Source organism: Protomyctophum bolini (assembly GCF_963924005.1).
Source record: "Protomyctophum bolini genome assembly, chromosome: 22".
Taxonomy (NCBI): domain Eukaryota; kingdom Metazoa; phylum Chordata; class Actinopteri; order Myctophiformes; family Myctophidae; genus Protomyctophum; species Protomyctophum bolini.
Window position 1 is genome coordinate 27713810 of NC_137883.1, and position 23225 is coordinate 27737034.

At 46.5% G+C, this 23225-nt stretch overlaps 2 protein-coding genes across 2 annotated transcripts in view; both read left to right on the forward strand.

The window, feature by feature from the left end:
- tcf4 (transcription factor 4) overlaps positions 1–23225 on the forward strand; it is a 201220-nt gene that overhangs the window by 94162 nt on the left and 83833 nt on the right. Inside the window, 2 exon segments of the mRNA XM_080756623.1 lie at positions 2481–2607; positions 3215–3267. Of these exon segments, the coding sequence (XP_080612749.1) occupies positions 2481–2607; positions 3215–3267 (180 nt within the window).
- Positions 14388–23225, forward strand: part of LOC308310418 (NPC intracellular cholesterol transporter 1-like) — a gene marked incomplete at its 5' end in the record, with an annotated part of 42656 nt that continues 33818 nt past the window's right edge. The window contains one exon of the mRNA XM_080756761.1: positions 14388–15252. Coding sequence (XP_080612887.1) covers positions 14388–15252 — 865 coding nt within the window. The remainder of the gene's footprint in view (positions 15253–23225) is intronic.

A 23225-nucleotide genomic window follows, 5' to 3' on the forward strand; every position in this document is an offset into this window, starting at 1 on the left:
CAACATTATTGCGAGATATGAAAGCCATTTTGAAAGTCTTAATACACTATTCAAATACTGGTAACCAAATTGTTTGAAATGATGTAGATGTCTTTCCCAGGTGAATGACAGATGTCTTTCCCAGGTGAAATCAAAATGGGGAAATGTATTTAAGGTTTTTAGTTTTTTACATTAACCACTTGACTCCGAGCATTCCTAGTCTGAAGAGTGTCATACTTTCACCAAAACATTGCAGATCTACAAGCTTGTAGATTGGCTATTTTTGGCATAGACGTTTGGTGTACACTACAGTGTGAAACAATAGCCGACCAAGTACAGTGAAATGTCAGGTTTACGGAGTATTGAGGGTTTACGCAATTAATTGTGTGAAAATACACATTAACGTGAATCCACCGCTGATGACAGTGCTGTCAAACAAGTCTACGAAGCTACAGTATCTACAGTATGAAATGTATGAAAACTTTAATCTAGAAGATAATTTCATACAATATGTACTGTAGCAGGGGTCCCTGCTGCATCTCTCTCTCTCTTTCTCAGCTAAGGGGTCCCCTGGTTTAGAGAGATGACGATAGAGACAGGAGGGGAGATGTCGCTTGGTCTGTTGCCAGGGTTACAAGACTATGAAAAGAAGCATGCATGCATGCACACACACACACACACACACACACACACACACACACACACACACACACATGCACACACTTGCGTGTGCGTGCGTGTGCATGTGTGTGCACGCCTGTCCATTTGTGTTGATGTGACTCACTTTATTTAAGACAAGGGTTCCTTTGTCTTATCTTCCCTGGGATCGTGGCTAGCCCTTTAATTAGCGAACTTATAGGACCTGTTTAGCATAAGAAAGGCCTGCTTGGGCCACGCACAACCAAGCTAACTCTTGGATACTGCGCATGTGTGTGTGTGTGTGTGTGTGTGTGTGTGTGTGTGTGTGTGTGTGTGTGTGTGTGTGTGTGTGTGTGTGTGTGTGTGTGTGTGTGTGTGTGTGTGTGTGTGCCTGTGCGTGTGTGGGGGGGGGGGGAGAGATGGTATTCAGATTAGTCACAGACATTGTTTTTCATCTTCACATTTTGAAAGCACAGCAAGAAAACTTTTAGTTCATCCATCAGTCCATTGTCATCCATTTTTCTCTTGAGTAAGTTGACCAATAGATTTACCACTTGCATATGCAGGGTCTGATGAAGACAATTCTTCATTTTCCCCAAAAGGTATGACTGAGTGCTAGTTAAAATAAATATTACTAATTCATTCACTTGAACGCTGGGAAAGGAATTCTAAACTCACACAAGTACTGTATTGTTATTATCCAACTTAAGAGTAGATATGTGTCATATTGTTCCAAGTTAATCAATTCATTTTTTTATTGACTTATCCTTCCATTTGTCATTTTGTTCTTTCCCGCCATCTTAATTTAATTTTGTGTTTTCTCTTGTATTGTAAAGCAAAGCAGCACTTCTGTTTCGGGAAAATGTCTGTGAAGTTAATTAGTGCATGTGTTTGAGTGTTGGACTCACGGAGAGGGAGGGGAGGGGAGGGGAGGGGAGAGGAGAGGAGAGGAGAGGAGAGGAGAGGAGAGGAGAGGAGAGGAGGGGAGGGGAGAGGAGAGGAGAGGAGAGGATGTGTGTTTATGTATTTGACATGGACATCCAATCACATTGCAGGAACCATGATGCGTTGTTTAACACGGAGCCAGACAGAACCGTAGTAACCGTAGGATTAAATGAGTGGTGCAGCCCGCCAGAACCGTAGCCTACGTTTTCCAGGGTTTATATTCTTTAATCCATGTTTTGATCGGATCGAATCGTTAGCTGCCTCTCGTTAGCATTACAGTCAAACTTGGGACAGTGGCCGCGGCCATTTTTAAGATGCGTGCGCATCCACTTGTACTGCTTTCAATGGCCTGTATCTCCAAAATCGTCGTTTCTGGTGAAAACAAGGTTTTTCACCTGCCGACAGCAGGCGCTGTGATACTCGCGGTCAGGTTTTTTCACCACTGACCAAGATAACAACAACCGGTTAAGACACCACACACAGCCTTTTTGTCATTGTAACATCCGGTTACGGATATTTGGCTCTTCAAAATAAGGGTTGCGAGCGATAAAACATTGGCAATGCGCGATATATAGATGAATTCATCCTGGCGGAAAGTGTATACAGCACGGGTGCTCGTTTTCAACACCTGTAAACAGAATGCTTTTCTAAAATAGAATAATGATGATGATGATATGGCTGTCCTCTATGTGGTATCATCAGGTTTTGGGAGCCGGTTGTTTTTTGTGTCTATCAGTGATTGCGTAATTGATACTGGCTGAAAAATAAAATAAAATAAAAAGTGACTCAAAACAATATCCTCTCTCTCTCTCTCTCTCTCTCTCTGTCTCTCTCTCTCTCTCGTTATTGGTTTTATTGTCTGTTTTGATATATTTCCGGTCGGCCCAGACAGTCTCTCTCTCTCTGTGTGTCTCCAGTCGTTGCTGGGAGGTGACCTGGTCATGGGGAGTCCCGGGGCATCGTCTCCTACTAAACCAGGTGGACAGTACTACCAGCACTACGCTTCCAACCAGAGGAGAAGACCTCTGCCAATGGACACCATGGGTAAGACACTCCTCAATGCATTCTATTGTGTAAGAACTGCTCTATTCCTTACTGTCCGTCCGTCCGTTGATCTATCGATCACATGTGCAAGTTACTGTACACAGTGGCACGCACACACATGCACACACGCATGCATGCACGCACGCGCGCGTGAAACCCCAAATGAAACCTCAAATTAAAACTAGTCCGTCCAATTTATTTATTTACCATCGTTTTCTACTCTGTTAATTCCTGAGTGTCGATGCAACTCTCTAAAGAGTATCATTGTCATATTCATTAAAGAGTATCATTGTCATATTCATTAAAGAGTATCATTGTCATATTCATTAAAGAGTATCATTGTCATATTCATTAAAGAGTATCATTGTCATATTCATTAAAGAGTTTCATTGTCATATTCATTAAAGAGTATCATTGTCATATTCATTAAAGAGTATCATTGTCATATTCATTAAAGAGTATCATTGTCATATTTATTAAAGAGTATCATTGTCATATTTATTAAAGAGTATCATTGTCATATTCATTAAAGAGTATCATTGTCATATTCATTAAAGAGTTTCATTCTCATAATTATTCATTCAGACTTTGTTCAATTTCCTTTCAGATGTTTCACAAACAAAGAAAGTACGAAAAGTTCCTCCAGGTCTCCCGTCCTCGGTAAGTGATTCATATCATTTCACTTTACTTGCATTGCAGGTTATTGCTGGTTGTGTTGTTGTTGAGTCTGCGTGTGTATTTTGGAAGCTGTTTACATGTGTGTGTGTGTGTGTGTGTGTGTGTGTGTGTGTGTGTGTGTGTGTGTGTGTGTGTGTGTGCGCGTGCGTGCACCACTGGGCTGTCTGCATGACCCTCTGCAGTGCTTTGCAGTTGAGCTCAGCACAGTTCACTCGACTCATGGAGTTTCCATGAGTGGTGGAAAGATATGTATACTTTGCTTGAGTATTCTCAGGCCAGTATGACTTTTGGGGGACTTTTGAACGTCCTTCAGTTGCCAGATGTGAAAGAGGCATCACCACGTGGCCCGTGTGTTCGTCCCGGGAGAGGTCCTCGCCTCGGTGATGTGAACACAGAGGAAGGAACATTAAGTCGATGGCGTGGCGGGTTGTTGTTGTGCTATCTTTGCGGGCCTACATAATTGTTGGGGTCCTTGACATGAAATATTGAGAACCACTGATATACAGTATAGAAACATGAGGTTTTTCAGAAAAAAAAACATTTTAAATTTCGACGTCAGGCCAAAATGGTTTAAAGGTCAGACAGCGGCTGAATGTCATTCTGAAAGAAGCTGTGCAGAAGACCTGCTCAGCCCTGGTCTTGGTCATCCCCAAATACAAACCACCATCTTTGTCCTGAGTGATGATGTTGGCAGAGTGGCGAGGTGAAGCAGGGGCTGGTTGTCGTCTGGTGTTAATTAAAGACCAGACCATTGTGTTGGTTGGTGTTAAACTTGTATATGTTGTTATTGCGTGGAGTCAAATCTTCAAACTATACATTCCACAAAAACCCCTGAGTCTGCTCTGCTGTTAAAATAGCAGAATTGTAGGTATAAATGAAAGGTTTCATTTGTTTGTTTATGCCATCTGGGGAGGGAGCCACGATGAGTCCTCTTTTTTGACCGTTCTGTGAAGCCATTTCATCTCCAGTCTTTTTGGCTTTGTCTGGATGGGCTGAGTGACATTGACAACATACAGTAGCCTCTCTCTCTCTTTCGTTCCCTTGCTCTCTCTCTTCTCTCCCTCACTCAGTGTAAGGGAGAGAAGTGTGTGTGTGTGTGTGTGTGTGTGTGTGTGTGTGTGTGTGTGTGTGTGTGTGTGTGTGTGTGTGTGTGTGTGTGTGTGTGTGTGTGCGCGCGCGCGTGCGCGTGTTCATGCTATGTATTGTTTGTGGCGTCTTTCTTATTTTGCATTTTCCCTCCTGTCCTGTGGGGTGTGCTGCCCATCTCTCCTGAGTGTTTTTATTCATTTGTTTTTAACAAAAATAAAATCCGTTATGCGGTTTCATATCCACTCTGTATCGGTATCTCTCTCTGTCTCTCTCTACCCATCGTTTGGTCTAGTTTGTCATGTTTACTTTGCCGTCTTGATGAGCTACTTACTGTAGAGAAACAATTATATAAACTGTGGCCTATAAAGACATGCTCAAAATACTGCATGGGCTCAAAATATGGAGGATGGGCTGAGAGTCCCAAAATGACATTCTTTCTATCCATTAGGCCTAGTGGCCTATACTCACCCATGGAGTTTCTTTTCTTCTTTTTTTTCTTTTTGTAATCGATCTATCCCTTTTACAAACACCTTACCTTATGTGGTTTTCCATACGATTCCATTCGGACATCGCTCTGTGTTTACCTCTCTCACACCAACCAATCACATCGCTCTGTGTTTACCTCTCTCACACCAACCAATCCCACCATTTGTCCCTGGGAGGAGAGCAGCAGGGACGAGCCGCTTTGAAATGGTGGACAGACAGATAAATGGAAGTGATGCTGCTAAATGTGATACCAAAGCCAGGCCAGCCCCCACAGCAGCCCAGTCTAAAACCTAACCAAACCAAAGCCAGGCCAGCCCCCACAGCAGCCCAGTCTAAAACCTAACCAAACCAAAGCCATGCCAGCCCCCACAGAAGCCCAGTCTAAAACCTAACCAAAGCCAGGCCAGCCCCCACAGCAGCCCAGTCTAAAACCTAACCAAACCAAAGCCATGCCAGCCCCCACAGAAGCCCAGTCTAAAACCTAACCAAAGCCAGGCCAGCCCCCACAGAAGCCCAGTCTAAAACCAAACCAAAGCCAGGCCAGCCCCCACAGCAGCCCAGTCTAAAACCAAACCAAAGCCAGGCCAGCCCCCACAGCAGCCCAGTCTAAAACCTAACATGTACACACACACACACACACACACACACACACACACACACACACACACACACACACACACACACACACACACACACTTGGTCGGCTATTGTTTCACACTGTAGTGTACACCAAACGTCTATGCCAAAAATAGCCAATCTACATAGTGCATAGTTTCTCCCGGCGGATCCTGCCGGGAGAAACTATGCCACACTAAGCATAGGTGAGTTCCAGTCTATAAACTTGGCTGCCACATGACATCACGAGTGGAGTCCTGTTTTTTCCGGGGGCATGCTTAAAGTCCATAGACTTGGCTGCCACATGACGTCATTTCTGAAATCCAGACATTGGAGAGGCTAGCCCATAGGCGGCGGGTGCATAAGGCTAGGGAAGGCTTAGCCTTCCCAAAAATTATGCTGGGTATTTTTTTAAATATATATAATATATGTGCGCAGCATTATAGAAGGCTATTGTATATGTGTGTGTGTGTGTGTGTGTGTGTGTGTGTGTGTTGTCGCTGCCCCCTGGTGATCGCTGATCGGATATAGGCTCAGCATATGATTGACTACTATTGGTGTGTCTGTAAACCTCGTCCTTCCAGTCGCTTTGTAGCAAAGAGTAGCGCACGCTGGTTTGTTTTGGGAAACAGCAAAACGCAAAATGTCTTTTTCAAGGCAAAGATAAAGTAGCCTAATTCAGAAGAAGAAGCTGTGAGTCGGCTGTCAGAACTCAGTGCCCGCACGGTTCACAGTTCACAGTTCACACCACTGCAGGAACACCGACACGTTCAGCGGAGTGACTGCTGTCTCTGTGCCGTCTGTGAAGAGCCATGAGCCGCGACTCTCGGGGCCGGAGGGGCAGCAACACCACCGTGTAATCTACACTGACTGACTTGAGACTTGAGAAAAAGACGTCCAAAAGTCGTTGTCTGTATAGGCTAATTCATTGGTAAAAGTATGCTAAATAACTCATTTTTAGACAATCTGGGAAATAAATAAATCCGCGGCGGCGGCCTCGCGAACGCAATTCTATAGCCTACCCAAAGGTAAAACGCACCCGCCGCCTATGGGTTAGCCCCCTCAAAATAATCACACTTGTGTGAACTGTGAAGTGAGGGGCGCTCTTCTCATCATACATCATCACATTCCGTGCTTAGCCACATTCCCTGATACACACAGACACACAAAGCTAGGAATAAGATGGGCTAGCGCCCCTCAAAAACGTATCCTATCATACAAAGATTTGGTAGCCCCCGTGTAGTAACTCTGAGGACCCCCTAGGGGCCCCGGACCCCCTGTTAAAGACCCCTTTAGCAGATCCAAGGAGAACAGCTGTGCAAATTGACGTTGGTAGGAATGCATGGCAACATTATGTGTTTTGTGTGACGTCAGAGCAAAGCTTTGGCAAACATTATATATTCACGCTCAGGACTCCATTTCTCTGAATTCTGAATTTCCTTAATTCTGACTTCATTTTGTATTTTTGTGGATTACCAGTGGCAAATTAGGCAAGTACAGGCACCATGGAAATAAGAACCATTCTGATAGTTTTGCTGTCCTTGCTGTCCCTTACTGCAGTGGTCTCACATGAAATTGACTATGAATATTGTGGTCCTCCTTCGGGAAATGTGACCAGAGTTGATGTACACCCATGCCCTCTTGAACCCTGCAGGCTGGTCAGAGGTCAGAGCTACAGAATCCAAGTGACATATAGTTTAAAGAGCAAAGCTTCACAGTGTTTCTACACAATTTTCAACGGAGTGAATAATCCATGGATCCCTCATCCGTTCGTTCTTCCGATTGAAGATAGACGTGGTTGCTTCAGAATGCCGAAGACTTATGAATATGAGATTCAGCTGCCTGTGAAAGAAGAGTATCCAACAAGCTTTCTGATCATCGAATGGCAACTCATTGATGATGATGGAAAAAGCAGGTTCTGCATTAGATTCCCAGCTAAGATTGTGAAATAAGAGTGTGTACTCCGATCAACTACACCAGTGACACACAGCAAAGGCCGTCAGGACATAAAACCATGATATGCTGCGAGGCCATGCAGACAGACCACCAGACCAGCGGCTCCCGATCAATGCCCCAGTGGAACCCACTTGGGAACAATAGAAGGCTTATATACACATAAAATAAATGTATGCTGTTTTCACAAGTGCAATCAACTCCAGTTGGCAGCATTAAAGAATACAATGAAATAAAACAAGCACGAGAAAGGAAAAATATATTTACACCAGACTGATGATCAGAAAGAGCACTGTGTGAATGTGCTGCCAGATATATGACTCCCTTCTGCACTCCACTCTTAACAGACTTGGACTATGCAGATGAAATGCTATCCCTCTATCTGGCCTTTTTGGATTTGATGTGCCAGACTAGAGTTTGCCAAAGTTGGTCTTGTGCTGAAGAACAATGAAGAGCAGGTTATCGCCTATAAAACCCTCCTGGAACACTCACCTCTAGAGACATCAGGAGAGAGACAAGCGTTTGCATGCAGGGCTTTGAAAGGCATGGCCAGATCGTGGAAGTCCATCCTCCTTCCGTTCTCACATACGGCTGTGAATGCTACCCTGAAGCCTGTCCTACAGACATCGATATTCCTGGAAATGACACTGGAGGACTTGTCATCAGTGTTAAGCAGTAACTTCGTCTTTTCTAAAATAAGCCGAATGTTACGTTTTCCGTTTCATCATGTTTTGGTTAAATTGAGCCATTTTTTTTCACTTTTTGAGGGTCGCTTTTGTAAATTATGTCATATTGAAGTCAATGGACTTTTAATGGCGTTAAATATCACCCCACGTGGTGTTGTGTGGCAGCCAAGTCTATGGACTTTTGTTTGTTTGGAGTACAATGTTTAAAGAAGTGAGGTGCCCCTCATTTCACACAAGTGTGATTTCTTTCCTCCATCGATGACTGTAGTGTCAAAGTCCTAAACTTTGAGCTACTGGTTGCCCGACGCAGAGGGTCTAATAATAAATAATAAACTTTATTTGTATAGTCATGACATGTGATAAAAAGACTGTTGTCCAAACGTTGACTTAAAGTTGAAAAAAAGGATAATTATTCACTGTAACTTTACTGTCATGTGAATGAATGTACTGACGGAACAATGTGTGTTCAAGCCCGGACTGTATTGAGAGGCGCACGCGCCGGAAGTAAGAGCACTACTACATGTGATGATAACAACAGAGATACAGTGTGATCGAACTAACGAGACCAAATAAATGCTACCTCTACAGTTAAAGTACGTTGTCAAGAGTTACTCATTATATCATTCATAACCTGCACATGTTGTCAGAAGTTAAGCGGGGACGATGTCCAAGTTTAATCCTCCCGGGAACTATGATTTCACCCACCCGGAGCAGTGGCCGGAGTGGAGCCAACAGTTCCAGCGCTACCGGCAAGTTGCTAAGCTAAACCTGGAGGACGGTAACGTACAGGTTAGCACGCTGATATATGCACTCGGCAGGGAGGCTGAACAAGTTTTCAACACGCTGCTTTTCGAGGTAGGGGAGGACAATGACGATTATGATACTGTGTTGGGGAAGCTGCATAATTACTTCGTCCCGAGAGTAAACATCGTCCATGAGCAGGCTCGTTTTTACCTCCGCTCGCAAAAGAGGGGCGAGTCTGCGGAGGAATACATACGGGCGCTTTACGCGCTGGCCGAAACCTGTCAGTTTGGTCCGGTGAAGATTGAAAATATTCGGGATAAATTGGTGATTGGGATCCTGGATAAAGACTGTCAGAGAGGCTACAGCTGACTGCTGATTTAACATTGGAGAAGGCAGTGGAAATGGAGGCAGTCTGAACAGATTAAGGGGCAAGTTAGCCAACAAGCTAAAGCTGGCTCAGGGGATGCTATACATTCCTGAGCGAAGTCTCTCATACATGCACCTGTAACTGTGGGGCCGCGGCATTGTTGAATGAGGTGAGACACAATGCGCGCGCTGCGCCTTTCCAACAACAACAACAACAAAGAGGACGAGGAGGGGCATGAGGCAGCGGCGGCTTCCAGGCGTCACGGCATCGCGACGGGGAAACAAAGTGCTTCAGGTGTGGGAGGGACCACCTGACCAGCTCACACTGTGCAGCCAGGCAGGCGAAATGCAGGAACTGCCAGAAGATTGGGCACTTTGCCGTTGTGTGCCGCTCTGCAAGAGTGAATGAGCTGACAACGATGGAGCAGCATGACGACGGGTACGACGGTTACAATGACGGACACTTCCTTGGTGAGGTTAAAACATCATACCTCTACGTGACGGATTCCAATAGGCCATGGACTGTTAAGTTGAACGTCTGTGACACTCCTGTCACTTTCAAGATCGACACTGGAGCAGATGCAAGCGTGATTTCAGACACTGCATTCCATCAGCTCAAACGCCTGCCCCGGTTGTCCAGCAACCACAGAGCTTTCAAGAGCCCCGGAGGTAGGCTTAACTGTCTGGGACTGTTCTCTGCTGCAACCAAGTACAAAGGCCCGAAATACAAGTTCGATGTGATCAAGACAGCTCATGGCAGCAACCTGTTGGGCCGTGATGTTGCGGCGGCGATGGGACTTGTGAAGAGAGTGGAGGAGGTGCAGACTGCACTGCAGAGCACATTTGGGGCGGATCTGGGCCTCTTAAAGATAAAGCCCATGAAAATATCACTGCGGGACGATGCTGTCCCATACAGCATTACTACAGCAAGAAGGGTGTCTTTCCCCCTGCTTCCCAAGGTCAAGAAGGGTGTCTTTCCCCCTGCTTCCCAAGGTCAAGGCTGAACTGGCCAGGATGCTCAAGTGCGGTGTCATAGAGGAGATCACAGAACCGACGGAGTGGTGCGCTCCCATAGTTCACAGATCACAGAACCGACGGAGTGGTGCGCTCCCATAGTTCACAGATCACAGAACCGACGGAGTGGTGCGCTCCCATAGTTCATAGAGGAGATCACAGAACCGACGGAGTGGTGCGCTCCCATAGTTCATAGAGGAGATCACAGAACCGACGGAGTGGTGCGCTCCCATAGTTCATAGAGGAGATCACAGAACCGACGGAGTGGTGCGCTCCCATAGTTCCAGTTCCCAAGAAAACTGGGGAGGTGAGGATCTGTGTTGATCTAAAACGACTGAACACGGCTGTGAAGAGGGAGAGATTTGTTCTGCCCAAAAGTAAGCGCCATCACGGGGCTACAGCCACCATGTGACGTGCCAGGCTTAAGAATGTTCCTGGGCATGGTCCATTATCTTGGGCGTTTCCTGCCAAACTTGTCTGAAGTGATAAGGCCACTCAACGACCTGCTGAAATGCGATGCTGTATGGTCCTGGGACGCGTCACAGGACGACGCATTCAATAAGGTGAAGCGACTCATCTCTACCGCACCTACACTGGCATTCTACGATGTGAACAAACCCACAATAGTGAGTGCAGACGCAAGCGGCTACGGGCTGGGCGGAGTACTGCTACAGAGACACCCGGATGGACTGAAACCAGTGGCATTCTGTTCAAGGACGCTGACAGATGCTGAGAAGCGCTACGCGCAGATTGAAAAAGAGTGTCTTGCTGCTGTTTGGGCCTGTGAACGATTTTCCACGTACCTATATGGCCTGGACAGCTTCACAGTCCATACGGACCACAAACCACTGGTTCCGTTAATTAACAGCAAAGACCTTGATACTGTTCCCCTGAGATGCCAGTGGCTGCTGATGCGTCTGATGAGGTTCAACCCCATTGCAGAATACGTGACTGGGAAAACATTGACAGTGGCTCAGTACAAGCTCACAATGCGTTGCATTGCGACGCATTGTGAGCATAGAGCTAGCCCCCTCAAAATAATCACACTCATCATAAATCATCACATTCCGTGCTTAGCCACATTCCCTGATACACACAGACACACAAAGCTAGGAATAAGATGGGCTAGCGCCCCTCAAAAATATATCCTATCATACAAACATTTGGTAGTAACTCTGAGGACCCCCTAGGCCTAGGGGCCCCGGACCCCCTGTTAAAGACCCCTTTAGCAGATCCAACAGCTGTGCAAATTGACGTTGGTAGGAATGCATGGCAACATTATGTGTTTTGTGTGACGTCAGAGCAAAGCTTTGGCAAACATTATATATTCACGCTCAGGACTCCATTTCTCTGAATTCTGAATTTCCTTAATTCTGACTTCATTTTGTATTGTTCTCCAGGCACCATGGAAATACGAACCATTTCGCTTGTTTTGTTGTCGTTGATTGCAGTTGCCTTTGCAGTTGAAATTCCAATCAACACATTAAGAAAATGTGGATCTCCTTTAGGAAAAGTGACCAAACTTGATATTCACCCATTAAGTTACGGTAACGGTTACAGTTACGTTAGGTTATGGTTAGGTAGAAGCTACAGATTGCAAGTGACATATAGTGTCCCGAGCAAAACTGGACAGTGTGTCTATGGAATAAATAATCCAAATCAAGTAACTTTCCCCTCACCCTTCGTTCTCCCGGATGGACATGGAGTTAATTGCCCCACTGAGGATCAGAAGACCTATGAGAAGACCTATGAATATGAGATCCAGCTGACTGTGAGGGAAGATTTTCCTGTAACCCATGCCTATATGTACATCGAATGGCAACTAAGAAATGATGATGGAAAAAGACTATTCTGCGTTTGGATCCCAGTTTATATTCGGGATTAATGCTGTGGAAGTAGAAATCAGACTGGACTACTGCTTTAATAATCTGAGCATGTACTGTGGCGATCCGCCAAAATAAGAATAAACCAAAATAGTATGTTCAGTGAATGACAGTGCTCACACGGAGATCCACGCTATTTTTGTCAGTGACGTTGCCTGTGCATGGCTCTGGTTGGCTGCTCGCTGAATGCCCAGCCTCTAGCAAAAATGGAGAGGACTTCCAGTTTGAGTCTGTCGCGGGAGTGAGAAGTTGTGTGTGGACAGACCGGTGCTGTAGTGGTGAAGACGGCAGTTGCCCATTTAACGTTTCCCAGAAACACAGTAAGGAGTGAGCTATTCTAAAACAACGGACGATCGCCTGCCATCAAATCAGGGACGACCGCGCCGGAGGCATAGAGCGGCCGCTGCAAACCCACATCCCGCTGTCACTTCTACCGACGACGCTGTCTTTTGAAGAGCCGTGCCCCGTAGTAAAGAGCAGCTGAGCGGAGAGGGTTACTGTGGGTGAGCGGAGTACGGAGGCTAGCTGCAGAGCTAACACACAGACACACACCTACACACACCCGCACGCCAGAGTCCACGCGCGCACACACATCCATACACAAGCGCCAGGACGCTGTTTTGTTTTGTTTCTTTTCTTTTAATTGTTGGGATCCAACGAAATCCCGAAGTGGAGGTTATTTCTTTTGGTTTGACAACAGTGGTGCACGGCACCTGGGTTCATGTGGTTATTGTAAAACCAGAAGTGGAGTTTAAGGGGGTGCTTAAAGGTGCCATGAACTGAACTGAACTGCCCTTTCTTTATTTCTAATACAAACCTTAACTGAATTTCTGTGTGTCGTTTGCATTTCTTATTTACTGGTGGTTGTGAGGTGAAATGAGTGAGTTTAGTGAAATGTACTTATTTATTATATATACCCTGAGCTAACAGGTAGGTTGCTGTATTTTTTTTATTTTAACCATAACAACCATCATGGCAGTGTATTCACCCACCAACGTGGCGTCAGTCGAGGAAGCGGATAAGTTTTACAGGGACCTAGCAACGGCAGTCCGAAGCGTCCCGGCACACAACTTTCTTGCGATTCTGGGGGACTTAACCCGAGACTCAGACGAACCGACGCGACATACACTTTCCATGAGGACACAAACCGGAATGGAGCGTACCTTGCCACACTACTCCTGGAACAAGAACTACTGGCTGCAAACACCATGTTCAGAAAAAGAATGGGCAAAAGATGGACCTTCCAGGACCGGCCCACTGGTATGAGACGTCAACTAGACTACATACTAGTGAGACGAAAATGGAGGAATTCCATCTTGAACGCAGAACCCTACAACACCTTCAACTCTGTGGGTTCTGACCACCGGGTGGTATCCATGAGAGTGAGGTTGAGTCTAAGGACCCCAAAACCGAGCCCCATGGTACGCCATGACTGGAGGACATTCTCCACAAGCCCTGAACTACAGGCCAGATACACAGCGGAGTTCAAGGACCTCGTTCACATACAGGATGTGAGGGAGGAACCAGGCACAGGGTACACGAAGTTCATGGAAGCACACGAGGCTGCAACAGCGAGGTGTGTACCGATGATACAGAGGACCAGAGGCCCCACTAGATCGAAACATCCAGATGTCATCGCAGCACGTCAGAGAATAGAGGAAGCACGTCGAGCATGCGATCATGAACCGTCCGCAGAACAACGCGAGACACTGAAGGAGGCTTCAGTGTCTTCTCTTCGCCGAGTACGATACCATCAAGGGTGAGGAGCTGATGCAAAAAGTCCGCAGGGTGGAAGCTGCACATGGGGAATTCCAGTACAGCGAGTCATGGAAGGTGATCAATGAGATGTGTGGAAGGAAAAGACCGAAAGAGGCAGGAAACAGCCCAGAAGAGAGAGTGACCACCTGGTTAACTCACTTCAGGAACCTCCTCGGCACACACCAGACAGTGGAAGGTGCTGAGAGGGAAATGCCTGCAGTCCTAGAGGATCTCAGCATTGATGACGGCCCTTTCACAGCAGGAGAGTTTGCCAAGGTCAAAGCCTCTCTGAGGCAAGGGAAAAGTGCTGGACCTGACGGCATTCCACCTGAGGTAGTCAAGAACTGCAATCTTGATGAAGTCATCTTGGAGATCTGCAACCAGGCTCTATTGGGAAACATCATGCCAGAAATATGGTCTCTCTCACATCATCCCAGTACCAAAATCTGGAAATCTGTCAAAACCTGACAACTACCGCGGTATCAGCCTGACCTGTATCATAGCAAAAATGTTCAATCACATGATACTGAACAGGATTAGGAGCGCAATCGACCCCCACCTCAGGGAAAACCAAAACGGTTTCCGAGAGGGGAGAACAACCTTAGCCCAGATCCTTGCGTTACGGAGGATCATTGAGGAGGTCAAGAGGAACAACCTAGCAGCAGTGCTATGCTTCATTGACTTCAAGAAGGCCTTTGACTCAATCCATAGAGGAATGATGGTGAGAATACTCAAGGCCTACAATGTTCCTCCGAACCTGCTCCGAGCCATTGATACCATGTACACGGGAACGAGAGCCCGAGTGACAACGCCGGATGGTAACAGTGAGGAATTCAGCATCCAAACCGGAGTGCTGCAGGGAGACACCCTAGCCCCCTTCCTTTTCATAATAGTGTTGGACTATGCCCTGAGACAAGCTATTAATGGAAGGGAGCCAGAGCTCGACTTCACTATCTCACCCAGAAGGTCTACAAGACACCCTGCAGAAACCCTCACAGACCTGGACTACGCTGATGACATCTGCCTGCTATCTGACAACGTAAGGCAGGCACAGGCTCTCCTGACCAGTGTGGAGTTGGAGTGCGCCAAAGTTGGCCTCAGGCTTAATGCAAAGAAGACTGAGGTCATAATATATAACATCCCCCAAGAGCATCTGCCCCTAGCGACAATAGATGGTACTGTTCTAAAGGAGGTCAGCGACTTCAAATACCTGGGCGCATGGGTCGACTCCACAGAGAAGGACCTTAAAGTGAGGAAGGCACTCGCCTGGCGAGCTCTTAACGGTATGACCAGTGTGTGGAAATCCAACCTCCCCCGACACATCAAGATCAGTTTCTTCTCTGCTACCGTGGAGTCCGTCCTCCTCTACGGCTGTGAATGCTGGACACTTACACAAGCCCTACAGAAATCCCTGGACGGGTGCTACACCAGAATGTTACGTGTGGTACTTAACATCAACCAGGAGGAGCACATCACCAACAAGCGTCTGTACGGGGCATTACCAAGTGTAACGGAGAAGATAGCAGTAAGGAGGATGAGACTAGCTGGCCACTGCCACCGACATCAAGAACTCCCGGCCAAAAAGCTTGTACTGTGGGAACCAACACACGGGCATGGATCGAGAGGACGTCCCACACCTACCTACGTGGACGTACTAAAGAAAGATACTGGTGCGGAAAGCACAGGAGCACAAGGAGCTGGCCAGATGTATGTAGAACCGAGATGACTGGAGACGACGATGGAGGGCTCGTCTGAGGACGACGTAGAGAGATACAGTGACCTTTGTAGGGTTTCTCCCTGGGACAAAAGGTTATTTGGGAAACCGCTACAGTACGTCCATGCTGGAACACTTACTTTGTGTTGGAGGAGTGGATCAACTACACCAGACCGATGGTCAGAGCAAGCACTGTGTGTAGAGGAGTGGCTGCAACAGCAACTGGTCCAGCAAGTCCACTGTGCCTCATCAGTTACTATGCAACTATTGCCTAATGCCTTCACACCATCGTCCTTGATCAATGGTTACTTTTTTTTATGGTTTTTTGGGGGGGATTTAATGAATGCCTTTATTGTATTATACAGCACCAGTGGATACCGACAGGAAACAGTGAGAGAGACAGGGAGTGACACGCAGCAAAGGCCGTCAGGACATAAAACCATGATATGCTGCGAGGCCATGCAGACAGACCACCAGACCAGCGGCTCCCGATCAATGCCTCAGTGGAACCCACTTGGGAACAATAGAAGGCTTATATACACGTAAAATAAATGAATGCTGTTTTCACAATTTAGATTATCAATCAACTCCAGTTTGCAGCATTAAAGAATACAATAAAATAAAACAAGCACGAGAAAGGAAAAATATATTTGAAATGAGATAAAAAAATGATATAAACCCATCACTAGTCAATAAAATTAATATTAGCAATTAAATATTTATAGTTAATTGCACTTAACCAGCATTTTGCATATTGAGCTGGATGACCTTTTTTTTTAGCTGATTAAAGATAATGGTGTTTGATATGAACCATCACACTAGACCTCCAGGAGGAGGTCACTTACACCAGACTGATGATCAGAAAGAGCACTGTGTGAATGTGCTGCCAGATATATGACTCCCTTCTGCACTCCACTCTTAACAGACTTGGACTATGCAGATGAAATGCTATCCCTCTATCTGGCCTTTTTGGATTTGATGTGCTCAGACTAGAGTTTGCCAAAGTTGGTCTTGTGCTGAAGAACAATGAAGAGCAGGTTATCACCTATAAAACCCTCCTGGAACACTCACCTCTAGAGACATCAGGAGAGAGACAAGCGTTTGCATGCAGGGCTTTGAAAGGCATGGCCAGATCGTGGAAGTCCATCATCCTCCTTCCGTTCTCACATACGGCTGTGAATGCTACCCTGAAGCCTGTCCTATACAGACATCCCTGAATCGGTTCTACACCGGAATGCTACGTGCAGTATACTAATCAGCAATAATAATGAGCATGTTACGAACAAGCTTCTGTTTGGGAGCAATCGACAGTGAATGAGAAGATAGTGGCCATGAGGAGCAAGAAGCCTGGCCGTTCACCTTCGACACTGGGAGCTATGGCAGCAAAGATCTGTCATGAGTGGTGGCAAATATATCATTATTGTCGGGACAGGCAGAGGCCTCTTATCTCCATGTTCTAATTGTGGGTATTTTCTTTTCTTTGTAAGGGCGGGAACCCCTTTCTCAATAGCTAAAGCATAGGATAATGCTATGCTTTAGCTATTGAGAAATAGCAGATCTACAAGCTCATAGCGCGCCACCGGGTGGCGCGCTACGAGCGCTACTGTAGGTCTGCTATTTTTGAAAAATCGACTGACATAGAAACATAGCTTTTTCAGAAAACTGTCAGGATGTTTAGTTTTCAAGAAAAGCAAACACAGCCATGTTTTATTTTTATTACTTTTTTTTTTTTTGCTGTTTTTGCGCAAAACATAAGTGGTCTTTGTCTTTTTGCCACCATCTGTTTCTGAAATGATGCCCCAAAACCAGACCAAACCAGACCTGTCTGAGCAGAGCCATACCGAGGCATTCTCATCGGGGAAGCCTGGGCCAGGCCAGACCGATTCGTGGCTCTTAGTTCAGCTGTAAGCGGGTCTATTTGTGCTCTGAGTCTGTTCCTGCCTGGGTTCAGATGCGGTTTTGTTTAAAGTCCACAGCGTTAATTAAATTAAGCCAGGTCTTGCAGAAGGCACAGTAGGAGCGACGATGGTCCCGTGTGTGTGTGTGTGTGTGTGTGTGTGTGTGTGTGTGTGTGTGTGTGTGTGTGTGTGTGTGTGTGTGTGTGTGTGTGTGTGTGTGTGTGTGTGTGTGTGTGTGTGTGTGTGTGTGTGTGTGTGTGTGTGTGTGTGTGTGTGTGTGTGTGTGTGTGTGTGTGAGAGAAAAAGTGGAGGAGGAAGAGGGGTGGCTGAGTAGAGCTGTTCTGGTGAATCATACTGCTCCCTACAGACAGCTTTAGGTACTGCAGCTTGGCTTCTGAACGTCTGCCTGTCCTTATCTATTTCCCCTCAGTGTGTGTGTGTGTGTGTGTGTGTGTGTGTGTGTGTGAGAGAGAGAGAGAGATTTTTTGTTTTATTTGCTCTCTTTATCTCACATCTAAAACATGTGTATATCAATGTCAACACTTTATTTTGATATTGTGTGCCCAAAATCCTTACTGTCAATGTCACTTTGAGAGTGTACAAGTGCCGGTCCCTGTGGGACAAATTTTACTTGAATGTATGTTTCCTAATCTATTCAAACGTTGTCTTGTGGCAATTTTAAAGGTTGTCTTACAACATTTTTAAAGGTTGACTTATGGCATTTTTATGCATTTATTCTGATGCTGTGGTCAGAGACGGAACAGATGGATCACCTCCCATTCATTTATCCATTTGAAAGTAGGGCATAAAAAAAGAAAGTGAAATAGAGATAAAATGTGCATGACAATTAACGAGCCTATGGAATAATGTACTTATTTTTAAACAAATGGTGAAACCATGTCTGGCCTCAGTTTTATGCGTCCTGGCTAGTTGATCTGGGCCTAACGGGACTCCTGTGGTTTAAGCTAACGGTGCTAGTTTAGCTGGGCCTAACTAGACTCTGGTGGTTTAAGCTAATGATGCTAGCATATGGCATTTCAATGACCATTTCAGACAATGGAGACCTGAGACCCATTCTGACACAAAACGACTGGGGTAACCCAGGCCATTGGGTGACTGTGTGTGTGTGTGTGTGTGTGTGTGTGTGTGTGTGTGTGTGTGTGTGTGTGTGTGTGTGTGTGTGTGTGTGTGTGTGTGAGTGCGTGTGCATGTGCATGTGTGCATCTGTTCCCACATATTAGATATTGCTAGCTAACGTCCCTCGTCGCCTTCTGTATATAGGCCTAACACATGAGAATTAGGTTGACTGTTTGAATGCACAGGCAGCTGAAAACACACACACACACACACACACACACACACACACACACACACACACACACACACACACACACAACAACAACAAACACCTTATTGATTTGAGTCGGATTATGGATTATCTTGATCAAAAAGCAACAAATATTGTGGCGGCCATAGCTGAGCGGTAGATAGGACGTCTGGTGAGGTCTGCAGGCCTGCCCACAGTGCCCAGTCTACACTACAGTATGTGTCGGAAGTGCCCATGAGCAAGGCACTAACAGCCCCTAACAGCTCTCCACCGAATGCCATCTGAGCAAGCCGTGTGCTGGGTGAATGCAGAACAGTCATTTACTTACCCTCCCATGACACAACACTATAGCCTTTCTTTTCCTTTTTGTTTCCTCTCTAGATAAAAGCTTTTTAAAAGCTTTTTTTGAAAGTATCTTTCAATATATATTCTTTCAGGGCGAACGTTTCTAACTCAAATCTTTGTTTCTGCCCTGGAACTACTTTATTTTCAGATGGGGGTCCTTAACATGAAAAAGGTTGAGCACCACTGACATAGAAACATAGGTGTTTCACAAAATGTAGGATTTAGAAGCCTTTTTTCTTTTTTTGAATCAGCCTCAGGTATAAATGGGTTAAAGCAGATATAGTTGACTGGGGTCTCCTTGGACTCCATTCTTGAAGCTATACATGCCCTTGGCTTTGTCACGACACTGTCCTTCAGTGTGAATGCAGCATAACATACTGTAGCTACATTTGAACCTCCTGAACCCCTGGGGTTCTGGGGGCTATTATATTATTTGTCGGAAATAGCAGATCTACAAGCTTGTAGATCAGCTATTTCGGCAAAGACATTTGATGTAGAGAGAATAAAAACCACGTACAGAGCCAAAACACTTTACATGTTTATTAAAGTAGCTTCTCCACCACTGGTAAGTTATTTAAACCAGTTGTTATCAAATATTTTCATGTCAAGGACCCCCAAGTGTATCCGGCCACGGAGCCTCATCTGAAAATACGCTGTCCCAATTAGGAACCCCCATACAAGATTTGAGTTGTTGAAACTTTTCAAAAACATTCCAGAATGTTCTTCAGGCTCTGTGTAGAGGCACAGGTACTGGAGCTGCCCTGTGTTTAATGTTCTTCAGGCTCTGTGTAGAGGCACAGGTACTGGAGCTGCGCTGTGTTTGTAATGTTGTGTGCAGATGTGAGACAGACGTGTTTAGAATAACATTTGAACCCAATGGACGACGAGCGTAGCATGACATCATGCTTCAACATTGCAGTCACAAACAGCTGTGCATGCTTTGCCGTGCGTGCGTGCGTACGTGCGTTGCGTGCATGTGTGCGTTCGTGTGTACGTGTGTGTATGTGCGTGCGTGTGTATGTGCGTGCGTGCATGTGTGATTGGCCCAACACACAGGAAATAACTGGGCTGCCTCAGAAAAGGAAAACCTCACAAATTGTTCTTTTCTTGTCTGTCTGTCTGTAAATAGGTTTTGAATGTAATGGGTCTCGGACAGTACTGAGTACAGTATTGCTTTACTTTCTCAATTTAGTGAGTCTAAGGATGCAAGATGCAGGCTATTTGCATCACTCTGTCTGTCAAGAAAGAAAGTGTTGTGACAGTATCTTTAAATGACCCTGACATTTGCCATCTTACATAAGATTGAAGCTACCTCAATTACAACACACCTGTTTTTTAATCAATATTCACTTAAATCTCGCTGCTCCCCTCGTTTTCACAGTGACCATAAAATGAGATAACATTTGTTAAAAAATAAACTTGAATAATGTAACGATGTGTAAGTCTCTGGGTGGGTGGATGGATGGGTGGGTGGGTGGATGGATGGATGGGTGGGTGGGTAGGTGTATGGGTGGGTGGGTGGGTGGATCGATGGGTGGGTGGGTTTGTGGGTGGATGGATGGATGGGTGGGTGGATGGGTGGGTGGGTGGGTGTGTGGGTGGATGGATGGATGGGTGGGTGGGTGGGTGGATGGATGGGTGTGTGGGTGGATGGATGGATGGGTGGGTGGGTGGATGGATGGGTGGGTGGGTGGGTGTGTGGGTGGATGGGTGGGTGGGTGTGTGTGTGGATGGGTGGATGGATGGGTGGGTGGGTGGGTGGGTGGATGGATGGGTGTGTGGGTGGATGGATGGATGGATGGATGGGTGTGTGGGTGGATGGGTGGGTGGGTGTGTGTGTGGATGGGTGGATGGATGGGTGGGTGGGTGGGTGGATGGATGGGTGTGTGGGTGGATGGATGGATGGATGGATGGGTGGGTGGGTGGATGGATGGGTGGGTGGGTGGGTGTGTGGGTGGATGGGTGGGTGGGTGTGTGTGTGGATGGGTGGATGGATGGGTGGGTGGGTGGGTGGGTGGATGGGTGGGTGGGTGTGTGTGTGTGGATGGATGGATGGGTGGGTGGGTGGATGGGTGGGTGGGTGGGTGGGTGGATGGATGGATGGTTGGGTGGGTGGGTGTGTGTGTGGGTGGGTGGGTGGGGGTGTGTGTGTGTGGATGGATGGATGGGTGGTGGATGGGTGGATGGATGGATGGGTGGATGGATGGATGGATGGGTGGGTGTGTGGATGGATGGATGGATGGATGGATGGATGGATGGTTGGGTGGGTGGGTGTGTGTGTGTGGATGGATGGGTGGGTGGATGGGTGGGTGGGTGGGTGGGTGGATGGATGGATGGTTGGGTGGGTGGGTGTGTGTGTGGGTGGGTGGGTGGATGGATGGATGGGTGGGTGGATGGGTGGGTGGGTGGGTGGGTGGTGTGTGTGGTGTGGGTGGGTGGGTGGATGGATGGATGGGTGGGTGGATGGATGGGTGGGTGGATGGATGGATGGGTGTGTGGGTGGATGGGTGGATGGATGGATGGATGGATGGATGGTGTGTGGGTGGATGGGTGGATGGATGGATGGATGGATGGGTGGATGGGTGGGTGGACATACTGTATGGATAGATGGGGTGAGAGAGAGGGAGGGGATGCATGAAACATAGCAGGCTGATTTACATCAACTAATGGCTGCAGACTTAAATAAAGCTAATTATTTTACAATTAGAAAAGCATCAGGCACACGCACGCGCCGCGCACACACACACACACACACACACACACACACACACACACACACACACACACATCCAAGTGTCTCTCTTATTTGTGTATTGTTAATAGAGATTAGCTGCATCTACGTACATGGAACCAATAAATCAACTTAATGCTGTTAGTTGTCGTGCACCGGATGTAGCAGATCTACAAGCTCAGAACATGTCGTGCTGCAACGCACCCTGATCATGATGAGCTTGTAGATCTGCTACTTGTGACATGTGGCATGCTAAGTATATAACTGAGTACATGCGTTTGTGACCTTTAGATGAGGCATGTCAGCTACATTTCTACAAAGGACTTTTGTTCTCTTACTGATAGGCTGTAGACTCTGTTTTAGCAGCATAGGGACAGGGGTCTCCATAGTCCATGCCAAGGACCCCCCCTCCCCCCAAGTTGGCAAAAGCAGGCTTGAGAGACAGACAGCGTAGGAGAGACAGACAGTAATAAAGCTGAGAGGGAGACAGTGTAGGTACTCACATAGTACAGAGTACAGGAGAGGCACAGACACAGAGTACAGGATAGGCACAGACACAGAGTACAGGAGAGGCACAGACACAGAGTACAGGAGAGGCACAGAGGCACAGACACAGAGTACAGGAGAGGCACAGACACAGAGTACAGGAGAGGCACAGACACAGAGTACAGGAGAGGCACAGACACAGAGTACAGGAGAGGCACAGACACAGAGTACAGGAGAGGCACAGACACAGAGTACAGGAGAGGCACGGAGCAGCAGGGGTGTGGTGGTGAGTTAGAGGTGAGTGCTTCTACATCGTGGATGACGCTCGCCCACAATTCTGTCAAAGATCATCGAAAACCAAAAAACTGTTATTTATTAAGTTAAGTTAATAAAACAGAAAATAAAACGGTAAACTGCGTTTATACTGCCCACCCTTCTGACCACTTACAGTAACACGGCAGACATAGATACTGGACACCTGCACGACAGTTTTTTTTAAACATTATTGTTATTTTTCATTTATTGTGCTGGCTCCCAATCAACCAGTCGTCCCCCCCCCCCCCCCCCCCTCCGCTTCAGGAAGTTTGTCTGAAGTTTGAGCGCCCCATGCAACCCAGTCCTATATACACACCATGCACCCTCATTTTGTTGTATTTCCCCAAATGTTCTGTTCGTTAGCTCGCGAAAAAAAAAGAGAAAAATATCACAGAGAAATCACCATAAGGACTGCTTTGCATTTTTAATTTAGTAACTAACATATGAATACATTTGCATATTAATGAGTTGCAGATTAAATCATGCATACATAATTAGTGTGCAGCAGCCCTTGTTCGCCCGCCTCTCTC